Source organism: Leucopleurus acutus, assembly GCF_964270905.1.
Source record: "Leucopleurus acutus genome assembly, chromosome: 3".
NCBI lineage: Eukaryota > Metazoa > Chordata > Mammalia > Artiodactyla > Delphinidae > Leucopleurus > Leucopleurus acutus.
The window spans coordinates 56,441,421-56,462,988 of NC_139145.1; the positions used below are offsets into that span (position 1 = coordinate 56,441,421).

At 36.5% G+C, this 21,568-nt stretch overlaps 1 protein-coding gene across 8 annotated transcripts in view; it reads left to right on the forward strand.

Annotated features, from left to right (window-relative positions):
- The window catches only part of NR3C1 (nuclear receptor subfamily 3 group C member 1), a 609,329-nt gene extending 593,208 nt beyond the window's left edge, over nucleotides 1-16,121 (forward strand). For all 8 annotated transcript variants that reach the window (XM_082835987.1, XM_082835994.1, XM_082835988.1 and 5 more), the window contains 3 exons: nucleotides 3,790-3,920; nucleotides 14,607-14,764; nucleotides 15,341-16,121. In XM_082835987.1, coding sequence (XP_082692113.1) covers nucleotides 3,790-3,920; nucleotides 14,607-14,764; nucleotides 15,341-15,493 — 442 coding nt within the window. In that variant the 3' untranslated portion in view covers nucleotides 15,494-16,121. The remainder of the gene's footprint in view (nucleotides 1-3,789; nucleotides 3,921-14,606; nucleotides 14,765-15,340) is intronic.
- Nucleotides 16,122-21,568: the final 5,447 nt, after the last annotated feature.

Here is a 21,568-nt window from a genome sequence, read left to right on the forward strand (position 1 = left end):
AACTGGGCAAACTTGAAATAGAGTTTATCAGTGCTTAAGGCAGGCCAAGTGTAATGCAGAGCAAATTACACGTGGCATTATTACTGTAATTTAAGGATATTTTTTTAAATAGTGAGCATCGCTTTGGGTCAGTAAAGTCTACAGCCAAGTGAAAAGGAATCTTACTGTGGCCTTGTTTTAATTATGTAACCCTGTTTCAGAAAGGAAACAGATGCAGTGTTTGCATTGCATGATGCAATTCATACTGATCTTGCTTTCAGCAGGGACAATTACAGATGGGGATGACAGGTATGGACCCAGAGACAAGAGGTATCTCTTTGCATGGCAAGGCTCACTCAATGTCTGTGACTTGGAAAGAACATGGGAACAAGATCTTATTTTTAAATTTGGGAGAGAACCAACCACACTTTAAGATTTGATCAATCAGCTCTTCTCTAGTCCTCTAGGCCTGTGAAATACTTCAGCTATCCATTCCCCCGTACGCATTGCAGTTGTTTTCTAACTAGTTTTCCGCCTCCAGTTTATCCTCCATCATGCTAAGTTTTTCTTCCTAATGCAGTTTGATCATATAATGGATCACCCCGACACACAGGTGTCTTCAGTGAGCACTCAGGGCATACTCAGCATGGTTTCTGGCTTTCCAGAATCCAGCCTCACTTTAGCTCTCGTTGTTCTCCTTCACATACTCTTTGTTCCCACTCAGCGTGATCTGTTCTTCAAACATACCCCTAGCTCATGATGTTCATACCACCATGTAAAACCTCTCTGCTGTACATCCCTAGCTCTTATCCCTTTCTACCTTTTTGTACTCACAGCTTATTTCCTTTATTAGAATGCAAACAGGAGAGTCACACACTCACATATACCTACCCATTGGTCTGGGCACAGTGAAAACTGAAGGAGATTTGTGTTCATGTGAAAAAAGACAGAGATGTTAGAATTGTGAGCTCTGGGTGCTCCTGACTAAGAATTCCAAAAAAATTAATGAAATCTTAAACCACATTATCAGAATAATAGCCTTGTTGTACTCTATGTGAGTTAAACCCATCATTAGTAGTTTGTGTTCAGGATGCCATATTAAAAGTAACAGTGACTGTAAATATGTCCAGAGTGGCAAGGAGTTTGGAAATTAACATCAGCTGGTGAACAGAGGATGAATGGAGGAAGGGGAAAAGGACACTTGAGAACGCTGAGGACAGCCTAAAAAGACATCCTGTGAAGATAAAGCAAACATTGTTTTATCTGTTGGGTATGCCAGGCACAAAAAGAACAGGTAGAAGTTATAGAAGAGCATCTATCTGAGCTGAGCTGAGTGTGAAATGGGAGGGGGCTTGCCTGATGTAGTAAGCTTGAATTATTGTATCTATTTTAGTAGAGACTGGATGATGCTAGCTCTAAATATTTTAAAAGAGGCTGAATTATTGAGTTAGACTTGGTGTGGTTGCTCTATTGGTAATACTTATTTTCCAGCACAGTATTCATTGAATCATATTTGAGTACTTACCAAGTGCCAGACACTATTTGAGAGCTTGAGCTATAAGAGATGAGGCCCCTGCTCACATACTGATGAGGAAAATCAAATAAATGACCAAAATTATTTCAGAGAGCCATGACAGAATAGTGTGGGGGGAGGGGAGGGGAGAGGGGTATAGGCTACTTTAGATTTGGGGACCACAGAAGGCCTCTCTAAAGAGCTGAGTGCTAAATAGTACAAAGAACAGCTTATAGGAAAGGTAGGGCATCTCAGGCAGAAAAGATGAGTACAAAGGCTGGAAACAACCTTGGCATGTGTAAGGAACTGAGAGAAAGCCACTGAGGATGTTCTATGAGTTTAGAGAAGTGGACAGGGACCGAGTCAAGCAGCATCTTGTAGGCCATGAAATAGAGTTTAGATTTTATTCTCGGAGCATGAAGAAGCCAGTGCGCGGGAGAGGGGGGGTTTCAAACAGGGGAACATCAAATACTTACCACACTCCTAATTTGTGCCTGGTACAGTATTAGCGGAGAACTACAGCAGAGAACAAGACAAACAAAGTTCCTGACCTTTATGGCTTACACTCTAGTTGAGGAGACACAGATAAGCATCAAATAAAGAATCTCAGACTGTGATGGAGTTTTTACTAGAGAGAGAGAGGCCTTTTTCAGATAGGGTGGCTAGTATTTGAGCTGAGTGAGACCTGCAGGAGAAGACCAGTCTTCATAGTGAGAAGAAACATGACAAGGGGCGTGTGAAATACGTACTATAATCACACTCTTTGTATTCCAAGAAGGGGCCACATCTCTGCCGTCAGTTGGTAGGCACTGCCATGTGGTTCACCAGACCAGATCTCCACACATACTCTTAGGTATCTACTTTAAAGAAAGAAGTCACCTTGACTATCTGTTGCCAGAAAAAACCACTGCATCACAATTTGACAAGATTTTAAGTTGTTTGATCAAATTTAACTGATAAAAATATGTAGCTTATATGTATATTCAAAGACATTTGAAATTTCTTAGTCCTTGCTCCTCATTTCAGAATCTGACCATGCTTGCTTAAAAAGTTAAAAACATGTTGACTGGGCTTCCCTGGCGATCCAGTGGTTAAGACTTCGCCTTCCAATGCAGGGGGTGTAGGTTCGATCCCTGGTTGGGGAGCTAAGATCCCACATGCCTCGCAGCCAAAAATCCAAAACATGATCAATGTTGTAACAAATTCAAATAAAGAGTTTAAGAATGGTCCACGTCAGACAAAAAAATCTTTAAACCAAAACAACATGTTTGACTATATTTACTCTTCTTAGTCACTTGCAGTTTGAAGTCATTTAATTGGGATTAAAACTGTGAACAGGTTTATATGAAACACCAGCATATCCTCTTTTATAAAATTAATCTAATTCAGAGTTTTTATTTGGGGGGGGGCACTCAAATTTAGACTTAAACAGTTATAGCATAACCTTATAGCATAACCTGGTATTTCTTACATAAAGTAGAAGTTAACAGAAATTTTTTCTCAGTGTTCAACTTTATTGGAGGATGAATGGCTTACAGAAACAATAGCTTTTAAGTGGGCATTCTTATTTCCATTCTTGTGTCCTTATGCTGTTGTGATAATAATCATCTTTTTTTTTTTTCTGTTAAGTCCAAGCTCACTTTCTGTCAGAAAATTAAAAAAAGAAAAAAACAGCTCTTGTAGTATTTTTAAAAGCATGAATGAGGCTCAGTTTCAGACTCTTAGTGTCATTTAAAAAGTTTGAGACTCTATTTGAAAATCATAGATGTGATACTAACTAACTGTTGAGAATCCTAATTGAGAATTCATGTGGGGTACCTTTAGTTGTTGGAAGAATATTCAGTTTCATAATGTCAGTCAGAGGCAGATTTTGGGTATCAGAGTCAAGTTCTAATTCTGACTCTACATAACTGTAAACAGTATCACATACAGTTGTCTTTAGAATGGAATGCTGTGAAAGAAAATACCGTTTGACTTTCAAATGGGTAGGATTTAAAACTGTGTTGTCTAACTGGACATATTCAAATACTACCATAAAACCTTTATTTAAATGAATAACTGGTAATAAATTCTGTAGAAATAAATAAATTATAAAATACTTAAATAAAACAAATGTAGAAAAATAATTTCTCCACTATATTAAGGAAAGTTTTCCAAAATTCTAATCCAGAGAGAATTAGCATTAATTGCAATAGTTAGGTGAGTTCATGGCTTTGCAAAATAGAACAAAAAAGTACTTTTTTGGGGAACAAGAATTATTTCTTCCTAACTCAAACACTGATATTTGTCTTTCACAGGCAGAGGATGGCTTTACCCTGCATGTATGACCAATGTAAACATATGCTATATGTTTCCTCTGAGTTAAACAGACTTCAGGTATCTTATGAAGAGTATCTCTGTATGAAAACCTTACTGCTTCTCTCTTCAGGTTGGTAGAACACCTACTCTCTTCTAATATTCACCTGAATATTCAAAAGCATAAAATATAGACATCTAGAAACAAAGGTTTATTTGTATGTATACAAAGCACTAATAATTATACCAAGTCTACTATTTCCTGCTAGTCAGGTACCTTAGATTTTCATAAATGTAAATTTTAGAAAGGTACAGCCAGTGGTACCAAGATTCATAAGATAGATAGGTATCATGGAGAACTGGAGGGGTATATGAATCACATGGCAAGGAGGAGGCGGTCTCTACTGACCTGTAATATCTACAGCCTTCTTCCTTCCTGCAACCTTTGACAATGCCACTACAGAAGACACAGAGAAGGAATGCCAACAAGAATGAGTTTTGTTTCTCTACTACACTGTTATTTAAGAAATTACGGATGAGACCTAATAAAACTTAAAAGCTTCTGCACAGCAAAGGAAGCCATAAACAAAACGAAAAGACAACCCACAGAATGGGAGAAAATATTTGCAAACAAAGTGACCAACAAGGGATTAATCTCTAAAATACACAAACAGTTAATGCAGCTCAATATCAAAAAAACAACCCAATCAAAAATGGGCAGAAGATCTAAATAGACATTTCTCCAAAGAAATACTGACAATGAAATGGCCAAGAGTCACATGAAAAGCTGCTCAACATCACTGATCATTAGAGAGATGCAAATCAAAACTACAATGAGGTGTCACCTCACACCAGTCAGAATGGGCATCATCAGAAAATCTACAAACAACAAATGCTGGAGAGGGTGTGGAGAAAAGGGAACCCTCTTGCACTGTTGGTGGGAATGTAAATTGATACACCCACTATGGAGGACAGTATAAAAAGTTTCTTGAAAAACTAAAAATAGAGCTACCATATGATCCAGCAATCCCGCTCCAGGACACATATCTGGAGAAAACCATAATCCGAAAAGATACACGCACCCCAGTGTTCACTGCAGCACTGTTTACAATAGCCAGGACATGGAAGCAACCTAAATACCCATCAACAGAGGAATGGATAAAGAAGATGTGGTAATACACAATAGAGTATTAGCCATAAAAAAGAACAAAATGATGTCATTTGCAGCAACATGGATGGACCTAGAGATTGTCATACTGAGTGAAGTCAGTCAGACAGAGAAAGACAAATATCATGATACTGCTTATATGTGAAATCTTAACAAAAATGATACAAATGAACTTATTTACAAAACAGAAATAGAGTCACAGATGTAGAAAAACTTATGGTTGCCAAGGGGGAAGCAGGGGGAGGGATAAATTGGGAGATTGGAATTGACATATACACACTACTATATATAAAATAGAAAACTAATAAGAACCTACCATATAGCACAGGGAACTCTACTCAATACTCTGTAATGGCCTATAGAGGACAAGAATCTAAAAAGAGTGGGTATATGTATATATACAATATAACCGATTCACTTTGCTGTACAGCAGAAACTAACACAACATTGTCAATCAACTATACTCCAATAAAAATTAATTTAAAAAAAGAAATATGGGAGAAACAGATATAACCTACAAAAGGTGTGCTTGATTACTATTAGAAGGTTGGTTAATGCAGCACTGGAGCTGGACTGCTGGACAGAGGTATTCTATCTAGAGTTTATAGAACAATCTTGAAAGTTTAGATGAAGTTCTTGGTATATGAACTTCAGTGAGACTACTTTCAGCTAGCAAAGGCGTACTAGAAAACTTTTGAAAAATAGAGTATCTTGTCTAAGTAAAAATACGGCATTTTCAACAAAAAGAAGCCTTCATTCCATTAGTAACTGTGGTTTCAAAGTTGCTGAATAACTGTAAGCTGTGGATGCTCACATGACTATATCTGTTTAAGCTTTTCCAAAGCACACATCAACATTAATGCCTTCGTACTATCTTCATTTTACAAAACGTTGTTTATTTAATGTCACTAGATTTGAGGAATATTAATATTTCAAAGTAAGAAAAATACTAATTTTTAAGGTTACCTGTAGCAGTACTCTTGTTAAAGAAGTGACCTTGATGTTGTTTGAGGAAACAGTTAAATTTCTGATCATGAATCATTTTGATTGGTAATATCCAGGTACAGGTCAGTGCTAAGATACTAACCTTACTGGTAAAAAATGATGCTTTGTAAGTTTTATACATTCCAGACTCACTGAGCTATATGTTTTTGTTTTTGTTTTCATTGTAGATGATAAGAAAAAGTAAATTGAACCAGTATATATCACTGGTTCTTTAAAAAAAAATAAAATCAGAAGAATGAAAATACATACCTTAAGATATAATTAGACTTCTACTCTGATAGAACACTGATAGGTATCCTTACCTCCTGCTAAAAAAAATGCTGGACTAAAACTTTGTGCAGGCAGGTACTGAGAGGGGTAAGCTGCACTCTGAAGCTAGCTTTCTCTTAGAGGATATTTGCAAAGCCTGGTAAATTAGTATACTTAGTAAGTTTAAAGACAAGTGCAACTGTAAAAACAAAACAAAACAAAAAAACAATGATGGCTCTAAAGGCAGATTAGACACATCTGAAGAGACTTTAATCTGAAATACATATCTGAAGAAATTAGCCAGAATACAATTTTTAAGATGCATATATATGTGTGTATACATGTATTCATATTTATATATGTGTGTGTTATGTATGTATGTAAGTGAACAATGATAAGAGGCATGATTGAGCGAGGAGGTCTAAAACAGTGCTTCACAACTCTTTTCGTGTCAATGCTATAAAAAATAGCATTCATACATAGCACAATGAGGTAAATGAATAAGGCTACTTGCAGCCAGTGGCAGCCAGCATAACAGACATTATCAACACATTTGTAACCCATTCATAGCACACCAGTTGAAAAAAGCTCTGGTCTTATTATAATCATCAGAGATCCAAAATGAAAGGTGAAAAGATAGAATGGCTGAAAACTTTCCAGAACAGCAGCAATTGAAGAAAGTGGAGTAAGTTTTTTCAGAAAGCTAAGGGGAAAAAAACTGAAAAATGAGGGTGGCTTTCCAGTTTCAGCTCTCACAGTTAAACAGCTTGGCAGTTATCACTCCCATCCTCACAAATAACTAAAAGCTGAGCAAACTGATAGTCAATGACTTTTTTTTAGATCCATCAGTGAAGTAAGGTCCCAGGGCAAACCACTACCCGAAAATCTGGAGAAACAGGCAAATACAGAGAAGCCCAGCCAAGATCAGCTTTCTGGAAGCAGAAGCTACTGGAGCCAGTAACATAGGAACACTTACAGCATTTTTTATGAATTTCTGGAGACCAAGTGAGGAATAGCTGGCATGTTAATAAAAACTCTGGGGACCCAGTCTTAGGGGGTTGTCCCCCACAGTTTTCTGGGGTTTACCTCCAGAAGCCCCAGCAGGTTTTCAAGGTGAAGATCAGAGAAAGATTCCCTCATGTTTCTGACCTGGAGAAAAGGGGCAAATAGATAATTCCAGCCCCCTTTACCTTCGTGTCTCATGTAAGGGAGGAGAAGGAGGAGGGAAAAAAAGGTTCAGAAGCACGTCTAAAGGTCAGAGCCTACGGACTCAGGCCTACTATAATTAATTAAGAAAAAAGAAAAACCTGAGCTTTAACCATAAAAGTATAAAACACTCCACATCCCCAACACCTTACAACCATATGAACAGAGTTCCAGTATAATCCAGAATTACAGCTGGGAGAGCTCCAGAACACAGCTATTTAAAGAAGGTGTTCTTAGGGAAACTCCAAGACAACAGGGGAAAAAAATAAGAACAAGGAAATTAATTAGAGGAAACTGAAACCTCTTAACACCTATAGCTCCAGAAAGCCTTAAACACAACCTGCTCCTAGCCAGATTAAAAGCCTAATTAATTACCTCAGTTCTGATATGTCATATCCAGCTTTCAATTTAAAACTAGAGTCTGGAGAGAAAAGCATCAAAACCAGACTCAGACATGACACACATGTTATAATTATCAGATAGGGAATTTAAAATAACAACAATTAATATATTAAGGGCTCTAATGGAAAAAGTAAACATATAAGAATATACGGGTTTTGTAAGCAGAGAGGTAGAAACTCTAAGAAAGAATCAAAACGAAATGCTAGAAATTAAAAATACTGTAATGAAAATGAGGAGTGCTGGGCTCATCAGTAGATTTGACACAGCCAAGGAAAAGAATCACTGAGCTTGAAGATACCTCAGTAGAAACTTCCCAGACTCAAATGCAAAGAGAAAAAGGAATGAAAAAAATGCAACAAAACATTCAAGAACTGTGAGGACAATTACAAAAGGTGTAACATACAAGTAATGGGAATATCAGAAGTAAAAGAAAGGAAGGAACAGAAGAAATATTTGAAGCAATAAAGGCTGATAAATTTCCAAAATTAATGACAGACGCCAGAGCACAGATCCAGGAAGCTCGGAAAATACCCAGAAAGATAAATAAATAGCAAAAAATCTACACCTAGGCATATTTTACTCAAATGATAGAAAACCAAAGACAATAAGGAAATCTTGAAAGAGGCCAGAGGAAAAAACAGCTTACTTGTTCCTTATAAAGGAACAAAGATAAAAATTACATTAGAATTCTCATTAGAAACCATGCAAGCAAGAAGGTAGTGAACTATTTAGTGTTGAAAGAAAGAAAAAGATCACCCATGTAAGATTTGGTGTCCAGTGAAAGTACCCTTCATAAGTGAAGGCAAAAGGAAGACTTTCTCAGACAAGAATCTGGGAGACTTAGTCGCCAGAAGACCTGCCTTGCATAAAATGTTAAAATAAGTTCTGCTGAGGAAAGGAGATTAATTTAGTTCAGAAACATAAAATTTCATTTTTCTTCTTAATTGATCTAATAACTGTTTAAAGTAATAATAGCAACAGTGTATGGGATAATTATAACATACGGATAAGTGAAATGAATGTTAGCAATGTTAAAAGGATGGGGGTGAAGAATTGGGAATACTGTTTTAAGGTTACCTGCACTTCCTATAAAATAGTACAGTGCTATTTGAAAAGAGATGTAGATTAGTTGTAAATGTACATTGCAAACTCTAGGGCAGCCACTAAACACAATTTTAAAAAGAAGTAATAATTGATATACTGAGAGGAGAGAAAAACAGAATCATATGAAACACAATAAAAACTAGAAAAGGCAGAAAAAAGGAAATAAGAACAGTGAGTAGAAAGCAGTCACAAACATGTAGATATTAATCCAGATATCTCAACCACTTTAAATTTTTGAAAGGCCTAAGTATACCAATAGTCCTTTTTTTTTTTAAATGAAGGTCAAAAGAAAATGTGCCACCACAGATCCTCAGTAAAGTAATATTGAAGGATATACTTAGGCTAAGGAAAGTAATCCCATCTTTAAAGAGGGAAAAAAGAACAGAGAAAGTGGTAAATATTTAGATACATTCAAACTGACACTGTATAACAGTAATAGTGTCTTTGGGGAGTTAAAAAATAGAACTAAAGCACACAATAATTACATACATGCAAGAAGGCGGGCTTCCCTGGTGGCTCAGTGGTTAAGAATCCGCCTGCCAACGCAGGGGACACGGGTGTGAGCCCTGGTCCGGGAAGATCCCACATGCCGTGGAGCAGCTAAGCCTGTGCACCACAACTACTGAGCCTGCGCTCAGTAGGCTGCGAGCCAGAACTAATAAGCCCACGTGCCACAACTACCGAGGCCCACGCACCTAGAGCCCCTGCTCCGCAACAGGAGAAGCCCACGCACCGCAACAGAGTAGCCCCCACTCGCCCCAACTAGAGAAAGCCTGCGCGCAGCAACAAAGAGCCACTGCAGCCAAAGATAAATAAATAAATAAAATACATTTATTTTTTTTAAAAGGGAAGTTTGATAAGTTAAAAATGAGTTTAAATTTCAAGGATGACAACAAGAAATAGAGTGTACAGAGTATACAAAGTACATACCAAACCATGAGTGGTTGGGGGGAGAACATGGTAAGAAAAACCAATCCAAAAGGATAAAAGAAACGAGAGGCGGTGAGTGGGGAAGCATGAACAAAGGCATGATAAGAGGAAGTAACAAATAGATGGTACAAATAAATTCAAATATATCAGCAATTTCATTAAATATAGATGGACTAAATGCTCCAAGGCTCCAAGATGAAAAGATATAGAAAGTGCAAGACTGGATTAAGAAAACAGTCCAACTTTGTGCTATTTATAAGAGATATACCTAATAAAGATGTTGAGTGGCTGATATACTATGCATAGTGTAACCCAGTGGTGGCAAACTTTCTGTAAAAGGGCAGATGGTAAATGTTTTCAGCTTTGCATACAGTCTCTGTCAGTAGTACTCAAACGCTGCTCTTTGTGACGTGACCACAGTCATCAACAATACTTAAGGAGAACAGGCATGGCTGTGTTTCAGTAAAACCGTATTTACAAGAACAGGCTGCAGGTAGTGGGTCACTGCTGACCACTGCTTTACCCAAAAGAAAGCTGAAGCAGCTACATTATTATCAAAATAGACTCTAAGGCCCCCCCCCAAAACAGTTCTATATTTTAAGATACTCATTAGATAAAGCATTCTACTCACCAGGAAAATAATTCTGAATATATGGCCCTGAACTACATAAAGCAAAAATCCCAAGGATTATTGGGGGTAATTTGGAATGGATGAAATTCTTTTAAATATAAATACTGAATAGGATTTCTCCCCTAATTATTTTTAGAATGAGGACAACCAGCAGGGAAAAAAATTTATAAATAAGCAGTCATTATTTTAAAAATTAGCAATAACTAGATTATCTGTAATATAATAATGTGTAAAAATTAACCCACTTTTAATAATGTGTAAAAATTAACCCACTTTAAACATGGCAGTGATAAGAGTATCACTCCTGATTAAGTGGCCTTCATTTTCACACTAACACTGACATCTCAGAAGTGTCGACTTTGCTTTATGGAATCAGGACGTTTTCATATGTATTCTTTGGTCTAATCCTAACCAAAATCCTATGAGTGATATACCACCTTAAAAAATGAAGGATAAAAACATATGATCATCTCAATAAATGTAGAAAAAACATTTGACAAAATTCAACATCCATGGGAGGGAGATGCAAGAGGGAAGAGATATGGGGATATATGTATAGCTGATTCACTTTGTTACACAGCAGAAACTAACACACCATTGTAAAGCAATTATACTCCAATAGAGATGTTAAAAAGAAAAATTCAACATCCATTTACGATAAAAACTCTCAACAAACCCAGTATAGAGATAGGGTACCCGAACGTAATAAAGGCCATATATGACAAGCCCACAGCTAATGTCATACTCAGTGGTGAAAAGCTGAAAGCTTTTCCTCTGAAATAAGGAACGAGAGACAAGGATGCCCACTCTAGCCACTTCCAGTCAACCTAGTACTGGAAGTTCTAGCCAGAGCAGTTAGGCAAGAAAAAGAAATAAAAGGCATCCAAATCAGAAAGGAAGAAGTAAAACTCTAACTGGGGTCTGCACATCCTGGGTGGTCTAATTATTACTGCCTGTTTAATTGTAATCAATAAAGCTATTTGAAAAAAAAAATTTTAAGAGTTGTAAAACCCTCACTATTTGCAGATTATCTAATTTTATATATAGAAAACCCTAAAGATGCCATAAAAAAACTGTTTGAACTAATAAATTCAGTGAGGTTGCAGGATACAAATTCATTTTACAAAACATTAAGAAAATAATTCCATTTACAGTTGCATCAAAAAGAATAAAAAACATAGGAATAAATTTAACCACAGAGGTAAAAGACTTGTACGCTGACAACTGAGACGTTTCAGTGAAAGAAACTGAAGGAAATAAAAATTAAATGGACATTCTGTGCTTATGTATTTGAAGAATTAACATTGTTAAAATGTCCATACTGTTCATAGCAATCAACAGATTCAATGCAATCCCTATCAAAATTCCTATGGCATTTGTCACAGAAACAGAACAAACAATCCTAAAATTTGTATGGAAGCATAAAAGACCCAGAATAGCCAAAGCAATCTTGAGAAAGAAGAACAAAGCTGAACACACGCCCTGGTTTCACACTATATTATAAAGCTGTAGTCACTAAACAATATGGTACTGGCATAAAACCATTCACATAGATCAATGGAACATAACTGAGAGCCAAGCAATACAGCCGTGCGTATACTGACAAAGGAGCCAACAGTATACAATGGGGAAACGACAGTCTCTTCAGTAAAGATGTTGGGAAAACTGGACAGCTACATGCAAAAGAACGAAACTGGACCACTATCTTACACCATACACAAAAAGTAACTCAAAATACATCAGACTTGAACATTAAGTCCTGAAATCATAAAAGTTCTAGAAGAAAACATAGGCCGTAAGCTCCTTGATGTCCGTCTTGGGGTTGATTTTTCGGATTGGACACCATAAGCCAAGGCAACAAAAGCAAAATAAACAAATGAGACTATATCAAACTAAAGAGCTTCTACACAGCAAAGGGAACCATCAACAGAATGAAGAAGCAGCCTACCAAATGAGAGGAAATATTTGCAAATCATATATCTGATTAGGGTTAATATCCACAACATATAAAGAACTCATACTACTCAGTAGCAAAAAAACAAATACCCTGGTTTTTAAAATGGGCGAAGGACCTGAACAGACATCTCACAAAGACATACAAACAGTCAACAAGTACCTAAGAAGGTGCTTAACATCACTAGTCATCAGGGAAATGCATGCAAATCAAAACCACACCTTACATCTATTAGAATGACTATTATCAAAAAGCCCAAAGATAACAAGTGTTGGCGAGGGTGTGGAGAAAAAGGGGACCTTTGTGCACTCTTCAGGTAATGTAAATTGGTGCAGCCACTATAGAAAACAGTGTGGAGGTTTTTCAGCAAATTAAAAATAAAACTACTGTATGATCCAGCAATTCCACTTTGGGGTATTTAACCATAGGAAACAAAATAAGATATGGAAAAGAGAAGTGCACCCACACGGTCACTGCAGAATAATTTATGATAGCCAAGATATGAAAACAGCCTAAGTGTCTGCTGATGGATGACTGCGTAAAGAAAATGTGGTATATATATTCGCTGGAATATTACTCAGCCATAAGAATGAATGAAATCTCATCATTTGCAACAATGTGGATGGACCTTGAGGGCATTATGCTAAGTGAAATAAGTCAGAGAAGACAAATACCATATAATCTTACTTGTATGTGGAATCTAAAAACAAAAGCTCATGGACACAGAGTACAAACTGGTGGATACCAGAGTTGTGTGTGTGTTGGGGGGGTGGGTGTTGAGGGATGGGAGAAATGGGTGAAGGGTTTAGAGAGTACAGACTTCTAGCTATAAAATAAATAATTCATGGAGATGTACAGCAGGGTGCCTACAGTTAATAATATGATACTGTATATTTGAAAATTGCTAAGGGTAAAATCTTAAGAAGTTGATCACAAGAAAAGTTTTGTAACATTTATGGTGATGGATGTTAACTAGACTTACTGTGGTGATCATTTTGCAATATATACAAATATTGAATCATTGTGTTATACACCTGAAATTAATGTAATGTTATATACTAATTATATCTAAATTTTTTTAAATAAAAAAAATTTTTTTTAATTCACTGAGAAAGAGTAGGAAACGGGCTCAGGGAGGTTATACTCAAGTCCACAGGGCAAGTAAGAATGAAAAAGACTTCCTTCTCCTGAACCCACTGCTTTTCCTCTATTCCAGCATTTTCTAAGATGTCAGCAGCAATGAAGTTTTAAGTTTGGGAAACAATGTGTTCCCCTCCCTGGAGAGTGCATCATTATAGCTCTGAGAAGTCCTGAAATCCAGAAATCTGCCTAACTTTGTATTACACACTTAGTTTTGTTAAATTCTGACCATCAAATCCTTTTTTTCCTAATCATCATTAACAAAGAACCAGAGTTCCTAGGAGCACACCTTAAGAAATGTTAGCATGCACAAAAGTCATAATCTCTGCAAGACTAAGTGAAACCATGGTTAACAGTCTGTTCACAGTCCCTCTTACTGGTATCATTTTTTGAAGAGTAGTGTAAAAAACTGATTTTATACCAACTTCATGATCCATGAGGTATTTTCTATATTTCTGTACATAAGGAAAGGCAGATATTTGCTCCCCAGTAAGGCATATATATAAGCCACATAAAAAATCAAGTTTCTTTTTAGATTGGAATTGTACCAACTCAGTATGTTAACACATTGATTAATAAAATGTATTTCATGCTGATTTTAAGGTCCTAATTGACTGGTGATATCACAGATATTCCAAGATGTAATTGGAAGAATAAACACTGTTTTGTTGAAACTGTCTATGTCTGTACTAGAACTAAACTCAAGGGCAGAATGACAGTCAGTGTATTATTCATTTGGTCTTCAAACTAGCTTTGTGAACTAGGGGGGAAGGTGTTTACCAGCTCCATTCATAGATGAGAAACAAAGTGATAAACCCAAAGTTAAGTCTTCCAATTTTCTATTATCCCATATTCTCTCATGGCTGTATTTTCATAATCCTTTGAAAATGCTTATGTTTTAATGGAGTGCATTAAGAACAGACAGACTGTGTAAACCATGAAATGTGCTACTACTAATAAATGCCCTACTTGCATAAATGAAAAGTTATCACAAGAAAATTCTTTAATTGCTTACATCTTAACCTTTTAGTTCCTAAGGAAGGTTTGAAGAGTCAAGAGCTATTTGATGAAATTAGAATGACCTACATCAAAGAGCTAGGAAAAGCCATTGTCAAGAGGGAAGGAAACTCCAGTCAGAACTGGCAGCGGTTTTACCAACTGACAAAACTCTTGGACTCCATGCATGATGTAAGTGTCAAACAAAAATCCAAATATCAAGAGACATAAAGTATGTCCTGATTAGTGTATATAATTGTATACCACTAGTTGTTGGGGTTTTCTTTTTTTTTCCCCCCCATTTATCGATTTTCGTGATGGTTTGATTTCAACCTATAAAGTTCAGTTTGGCACACATTTCTCCTAAGGCCAATTATGAAATACTGTTTCATCTAATTATGTGCATCTAACATCATGATGCTAGTACAGAATTTAACAGCACTATTTTTTTTAAAGGTAGAATTCCTTATTTTTGTATGAATTTATCCAGTAAGTTCGAATGTGTCCTTCATATACTATGGTACTGCAATTCTTCACGAAATACTTAATTCCATATAATTCTATATACAATTAAAGAAATTCAAAGATTTTTGGTACCTGAGTGCTCATTTTATTTAAGTAAACTTCTTTTTCACCTGGGGAATTCCAGCAGAGATTGGTATATTCTAAGTCAGAAAAAAAAAAAAAAAAAAAGAGGCCAACAACAAGCATGAGATATCCCTACTGCTAATTTTTTAAGACTGTTCATTACTATATATTCTCTTGCAGGTGGTTGAAAATCTCCTTAACTATTGCTTCCAAACATTTTTGGATAAGACCATGAGTATTGAATTCCCAGAGATGTTAGCTGAAATCATCACCAATCAGATACCAAAATATTCAAGTGGAAATATCAAAAAACTTCTGTTTCATCAAAAGTGACTGCCTTAATAAGAAAGGTTGCCTTAAAGAAAGTTGAATTTATAGCTTTTATTGTACACACTGTCAATCTGTCCTGTAGCAGTTTTTTGTTTTTGTCTGGTTTTGGTTTTTGTTTTGTTTTAAATACGCACTACATGTGGTTTATAGAGGGCCAAGACTTGGCAACAGAAGCAGTTGAGCCATCACTTTTCAGTGATGGGAAAAGTAGAAAGTGATAGTTGGTGGATCCCAGAAATTAGAAACAATAACATGGGGGTAAGCTCCACTTTCAGAGAAGGGTGGCACCTAAACCACCAGTGCCTGAAGTCTGCGTGATGAACTTTCTGCTCATACTTTTCACAGTTGGCTGGACAAAATTTTCTAGACTTTTTGTTGGTGTACTTTCCCCTGTATAGTTAGGATAGCACTTTTTGATTTATGCATGGAAACCTGAAAACAGTTTACAAGTGTATATCAGAAAAGGGAAGTTGTGCCTTTTATAGCTATTACTGTCTGGTTTTAACAATTTCCTTTATATTCAGTGAACTATGCTTGCTCATTTTTCTTACATAATTTTTGTATTCAAGTTATTGTACAGCTGTTTAAGATGGGCAGCTAGTTCATAGCTTTCCTAAATAAACTCTAAACATTGATCTTCTGTGTGAAAATGGGTTGGTGCTTCTAACCTGATGGCACTTAGCTATCAGAAGACCACAAAAATTGACTCAAATCTCCAGTTTTCTTGTCAAAAAAGCTCATATTTTGTACATATCTGCTTCAGTGGAGAATTATATAGATTGTGCAAATTAACCGTCCTAACTGGTGTAGAGCACCTAGTCCAGTGACCTGCTGGGTAAACCATGGATTACAAAAGACTAATTAAAAAAAATTTAAAAATAAAAAAAATAAAACTACCAAGAGGCCCTGTTTGTACCTAACGCCCTATCTCTGGCAGCGGTTAGATGGCAAGAAAGTTGGTAAACTGTCTTTCAGGACCTTTTGTTGTAGTTCGTATAACTTCTTAAAAGATGATTCCAGATAACCGGCTGAAACACAGCTGAGAAGATTTTAATCTGTCCAAGTAATTCCTCCCACTAAACTTTACGCCCCCCCCGCCCCAAAATCTGTAATATGGCAAAAGTGGCTAGACACCCATTTTCACATTCCCATTTGTCACCAATTGGTCTTTCTTTCCTGGGGGTACAGGAAAGCTCAGCTACTGATTTTTCTGATTTAGGACTATATGTCAGACTTCCGTGTTCGTAAAACTATACATCCCTTACATCCTTATGTGTGCCATGGAGTTCAACAAAAGTCATGTGAATTTCTCCTCCTCACTGTTGAGAATAATTATCATTTTAAACAAGATAGAAGCTGTAGTAGCCCTTTCTGTGTGCACCTTACCAACTTTCTGTAAACTCAAAACTTGTATTTACTAAGCCACAAGAAATTTGATTTCTATTCAAGGTGGCCAAATTATTTGTGTAATAGAAAACTGAAAATCTAATATTAAAAATATGAAACTTCTAATATATTTTTATATTTAGTTATAGTTTCAGATATATATCATATTGGTATTCACTAATCTGGGAAGGGAAGGGCTACTGCAGCTTTACATGCAATTTATTAAAATGATTGTAAAATAGCTTGTATAGTGTAAAATAAGGATGATTTTTAGATGAGATTGTTTTATCATGACATGTTATATATTTTTTGTAGGGGTCAAAGAAATGTTGACGGATAAACCTCTATGATTTATAATGTGTGCGAGCATTCATACAGGCAGCAGTGGGCTCAGAAACCAAACAGGTCTGCTCTAGAGGAAGAGGGAAATGGAGACTGGCCCTGTGTGCTGTGAAGGTTCGCGAGGCTCCGTCCCATTGAGGTCAGAGAGGAAGTAACCCTCTGCCTCCCAGAATGGCCACCCTTCTCATTCCAACAGTGAGTCTGTCCGCGCAGGTTTAGTTTACTGAACCTCCCCTTGCGCTAAAGTGTGTAATCAGGGGACAGAAAGGCGGTGCTTACACACCTACAGGCACCATCACGTACAGCCTCTCCAACAGTTTAATAAAAACAGAGGCTTTAGAAGTTTGGCAATAATACGCATAGAGGTACCAGCAATATGTAAATAGTGCAGAATCTCATAGGTTGCCAATAATACACTAATTCCTTTCTTTCCTTACAAGAGTTCATTTCCAAATGAGGACATGTTTATGTTTTCTTTGAATGCTTTTTGAATGTTCTTATTTTTCGGTATTTTAGAGAAATTATTTAATAAAAAATGTAATCATTTGCTTTTTGAATGCTCTCTAAAAGGGGCTATTCCTTTGTAATTGTTTAAATTGATCTCAAAGTATTTTTAAAATGGTTTGTAACCCAGCTGGATGTGAAATTTTTGGTGCCTAAGAAATACCGCTTGAATATTATCATCAGCGACAGTGTTACGTTTCAGAAAGAGCTTCTGAAAGATAAATTATTATTCATTTATAGAACGCTGCAGAAAGCACATCACACGGGAATCTGGACTTTAGCCCCAACGACCTTGGCTCCCCCAAAATAGAGCTCAGTGAATAAAAGATATGTGCACTTTGTGGTTAAAAGGAAATGGACTGACACTCATAAAACTATAGGAGGCTGTACATTAAATGGAAAAAGAAGCTGTGACAATTTAGGATATGTGGGAAAGAAGAAATTTACCTGAATTATGTGTGAGTATAATTATGGATTTAAGTGAAGAAAGCTATGGTGCTATTTGAAAGCAGCTTCATCTTCTATGTATGTGGTATCTTGCCATCCCAAGCTGTTGACGTTTGTAGTAATTTCAGCGAGAGGTGACGTGCCTAGGTGACTCACAACAAATCTTGAAAAGTATTTTTAATTACTGGTGGAAAAAAGTGACCCTCTCTGTATTTTTAGGCCTTGCTATGGGATACTATACAAGTGCTTTGGGATATGTATACCCAACTGTCTAAAACTATGAGGGAACCCTAAAAGACCACCTTCCTTCTCCTGGAAAAAAAAAAAAAAAGACACCCCAAAAGGAAAACTAGCATGATTAGTGTTTATGAAGAGCTTAATATTTAGCATAGGATGAGCTCTGGATATGCATATAAAGGAAAGCCAGCCTCACTTCAGAACTGGGGGATGGGAGAATGAGCAATTCCAATTTCACTTATCTATCTACACAACCTATTATCGTTAAGTCTTATCATTTTAGTTCTCTGTTAAATATCCTAAAAGTACATCACAATGAGATAAACAATATTATTATACTTTGATCTGATAGAAGTCAAGAACTGTGGCAGCCCTCAGTGAGATTTTGATCTTGGTGGATCACCCAAAAGACTGTAGCTGTAGAAGAAAGTGTTTTTCTGTACCTGGTTTGAGAATTGGAAGAGAAAATAAGAGTGTAAGGAGGACATGTTAACCACTTGGAATGGAAGTTCATCGTTTTCAGTCAGCCTGGTCCACCAAGGATTAGTTACCAGGTTTTTGGGAAAGGATTACCTCCTCTCTAGAAAATGCCTGAAAGAAGGATTTTATTTTCTGATGAAAGGCTGTATGAAAATACCCTCCTCGAATAACTTGCTTAACTACACATAGATTCAAGTGTGTCAATATTCTATTTTGTATATTAAACAAATGCTATATAATGGGGACAAATCTATATTATACTGTGTATGGCATTATTAAGAAGCTTTTTCATTATTTTTTATCACAGTAATTTTAAAATGTGTAAAAATTAAAACCAGTGACTCCTGTTTAAAAATAAAAGTTGTAGTTTTTTATTCATGCTGAATAATAATCTGTAGTTTAAAAAAAAAAAAGTGTCTTTTTACCTACGCAGTGAAATGTCAGATTGTAAAATCTTGTGTGGAAATGTTTAACTTTTATTTTTCATTTAAATTTGCTGTTCTGGTATTACCAAACCACACATTTGTACTGAATTGGCAGTCAATGTTAGTTAGCCATTTACAGCAATGCCAAATATGGAGAAACATAATAAAAAAAAAATCTGCTTTTTCATTATATGACTCCAACATGCTTTTGTAGAACTCATGCAGTTCCAATTTTCCTGCTTTTTTCCTCCCTCTTCTACTGAAGGTGGAGTTACCACTTCAGGAAGCTTAAGATGCTAAAGTGGACATTTAAATGTCAATGTGGCAATGGTTACACGCTAATATGGCAGAAATTCAAAATGAGCTTAACCCTGGCTTCAAAGACCCGAAGGCTGTCCCTTCTATGCCTCAAATGGCCATGTACCAACTACTGCAAAGGCTGTTAAGGGAAGGAAGAACTCACTCACTCCTAAGCCTTCAACTATAACAGTCTTTCTTTATCATGAAAACTGATATTTTATGTAAATAAATGTATTATCTAGTCAAAATTCTTATCTTAATTTCAAATCAGCTCTTTCTTCAGAAAAGGACATAAACATTTAGTAAATATAGCAATCTATATAGTATTTCCAAAAGCATATTGTGTTCAGGTCATATCCATGAACTGGATGATCTAACAAACTTTCCTATCAATACTCTTCTCTCCACAAGTGACCTCCATCCCTAAGGAAAGGGTATTATGATTTTAAAACCAAGTTTGCCTTACCCGTCATATGTGCACCAAGTATTTGCTACGTACCCACTATATGATAAATACTGAAGCTAGAACATGAACAAGAGAAATACTATTGCTACCCTCAGTCACTTGCAAAAGTGTAAACAAACCTCCTTTCCCAGTGTCTTAAGGTACAACGCAGAAGTGCCAGATGATATGGCACCAGTATGTATACACATTATTGCTTTACCATTCACTTCAAGTATTAGCCTTACATTTGTAGAACACTTTCACATACATTATACTAGTTAATCCTCGCATACCCAATAAATGAATGAAATAAAAACAAATTCTGAGGAAGACATTAACTCTGTTTTATAAAAAAGGGGGAAAGCTCAGAGTTTAAACTGATTCATACCTGCTAACTCCCATCTTATTGAAGTTTGAATGAAAAATCTTTGTAATGAGGCCACATTTATCACACGTCAGAGAACATGCCTCTAGTCTACAAGCTCCCAGGGAACTGGTGTTGCTTTTCTGTTGTTAAACTAAGCTAGTGTTTCACATTTACTGAGCACTTACTTTGTGCCAGGCATCATGTTTCAATATATTATCTCATTTAAACTTAGCAACCCTATAAAGTGCTACTATAAAGTAGTACTATTAACCTCATTGTATTTATATGAGGAGACTGTGGCTTAAACAACTAACTTGCCTAGGTCACAAAGCTTGGAAGTGGTTAAGTACGACTTTTTTTTTTTTTTTTTAAACACTGGGCATCTGGCTCAAAAGTCCATGTTCTTAAGCACTACTGAGAAATTATTAATACAAAGCTCCTAACTAGATTAAATGAACCTATATTGACCATTCTATATCAGCCTTTTGACATGATCTCATTTAATCTAATCATTTTTACTACCATATCAATTTGGACTTACACATTTAACAATGATAATTCCTTCTCTTAAAAACGTGTCCTGGGTTTCCCTGGTGGCACAGTGGTTAAGACTCCGCCTGCCAATGCAGGGGACACAGGTTTGAGCCCTGGTCTGGGAAGATCCCACATATCGTGGGGCAACTAAGCCTGTGCGCCACAACTACTGAGCCTGCGCTCTAGACCCCGCGAGCCACAACTACTGAAGCCTGCGCGCCTAGACCCCATGCCCCGCAACAAAGAGAAGCCACCGCAGTGAGAAGCCCGTGCACAGCAACAAAGGAGCGCCCGCTCACCGCAACTAGAGAAAGCCCATGTGCAGCAACGAAGACCCAACGCAGTTATAAATAAATAAGTTTATTTTTAAATAAACGTGTCCTATCCCTTGGGGATGTTGATGGTAAAAACAGCTGCTCAGAGATGACAATACCCTTTGGTTTGTCAAATATACAAGGAACCTGTCTCACTAGCACCTAAAGGAAAACCAACAAACTTATTTCTTTGAGCTATATAGGGCACATAGGCTACACTCAAAGTGAGGAAGACAGTTGTTTATAAATGAAAATTGATGCAAAATTTATTCTTAGTTTGGCAAGTAAGAGCCTGAT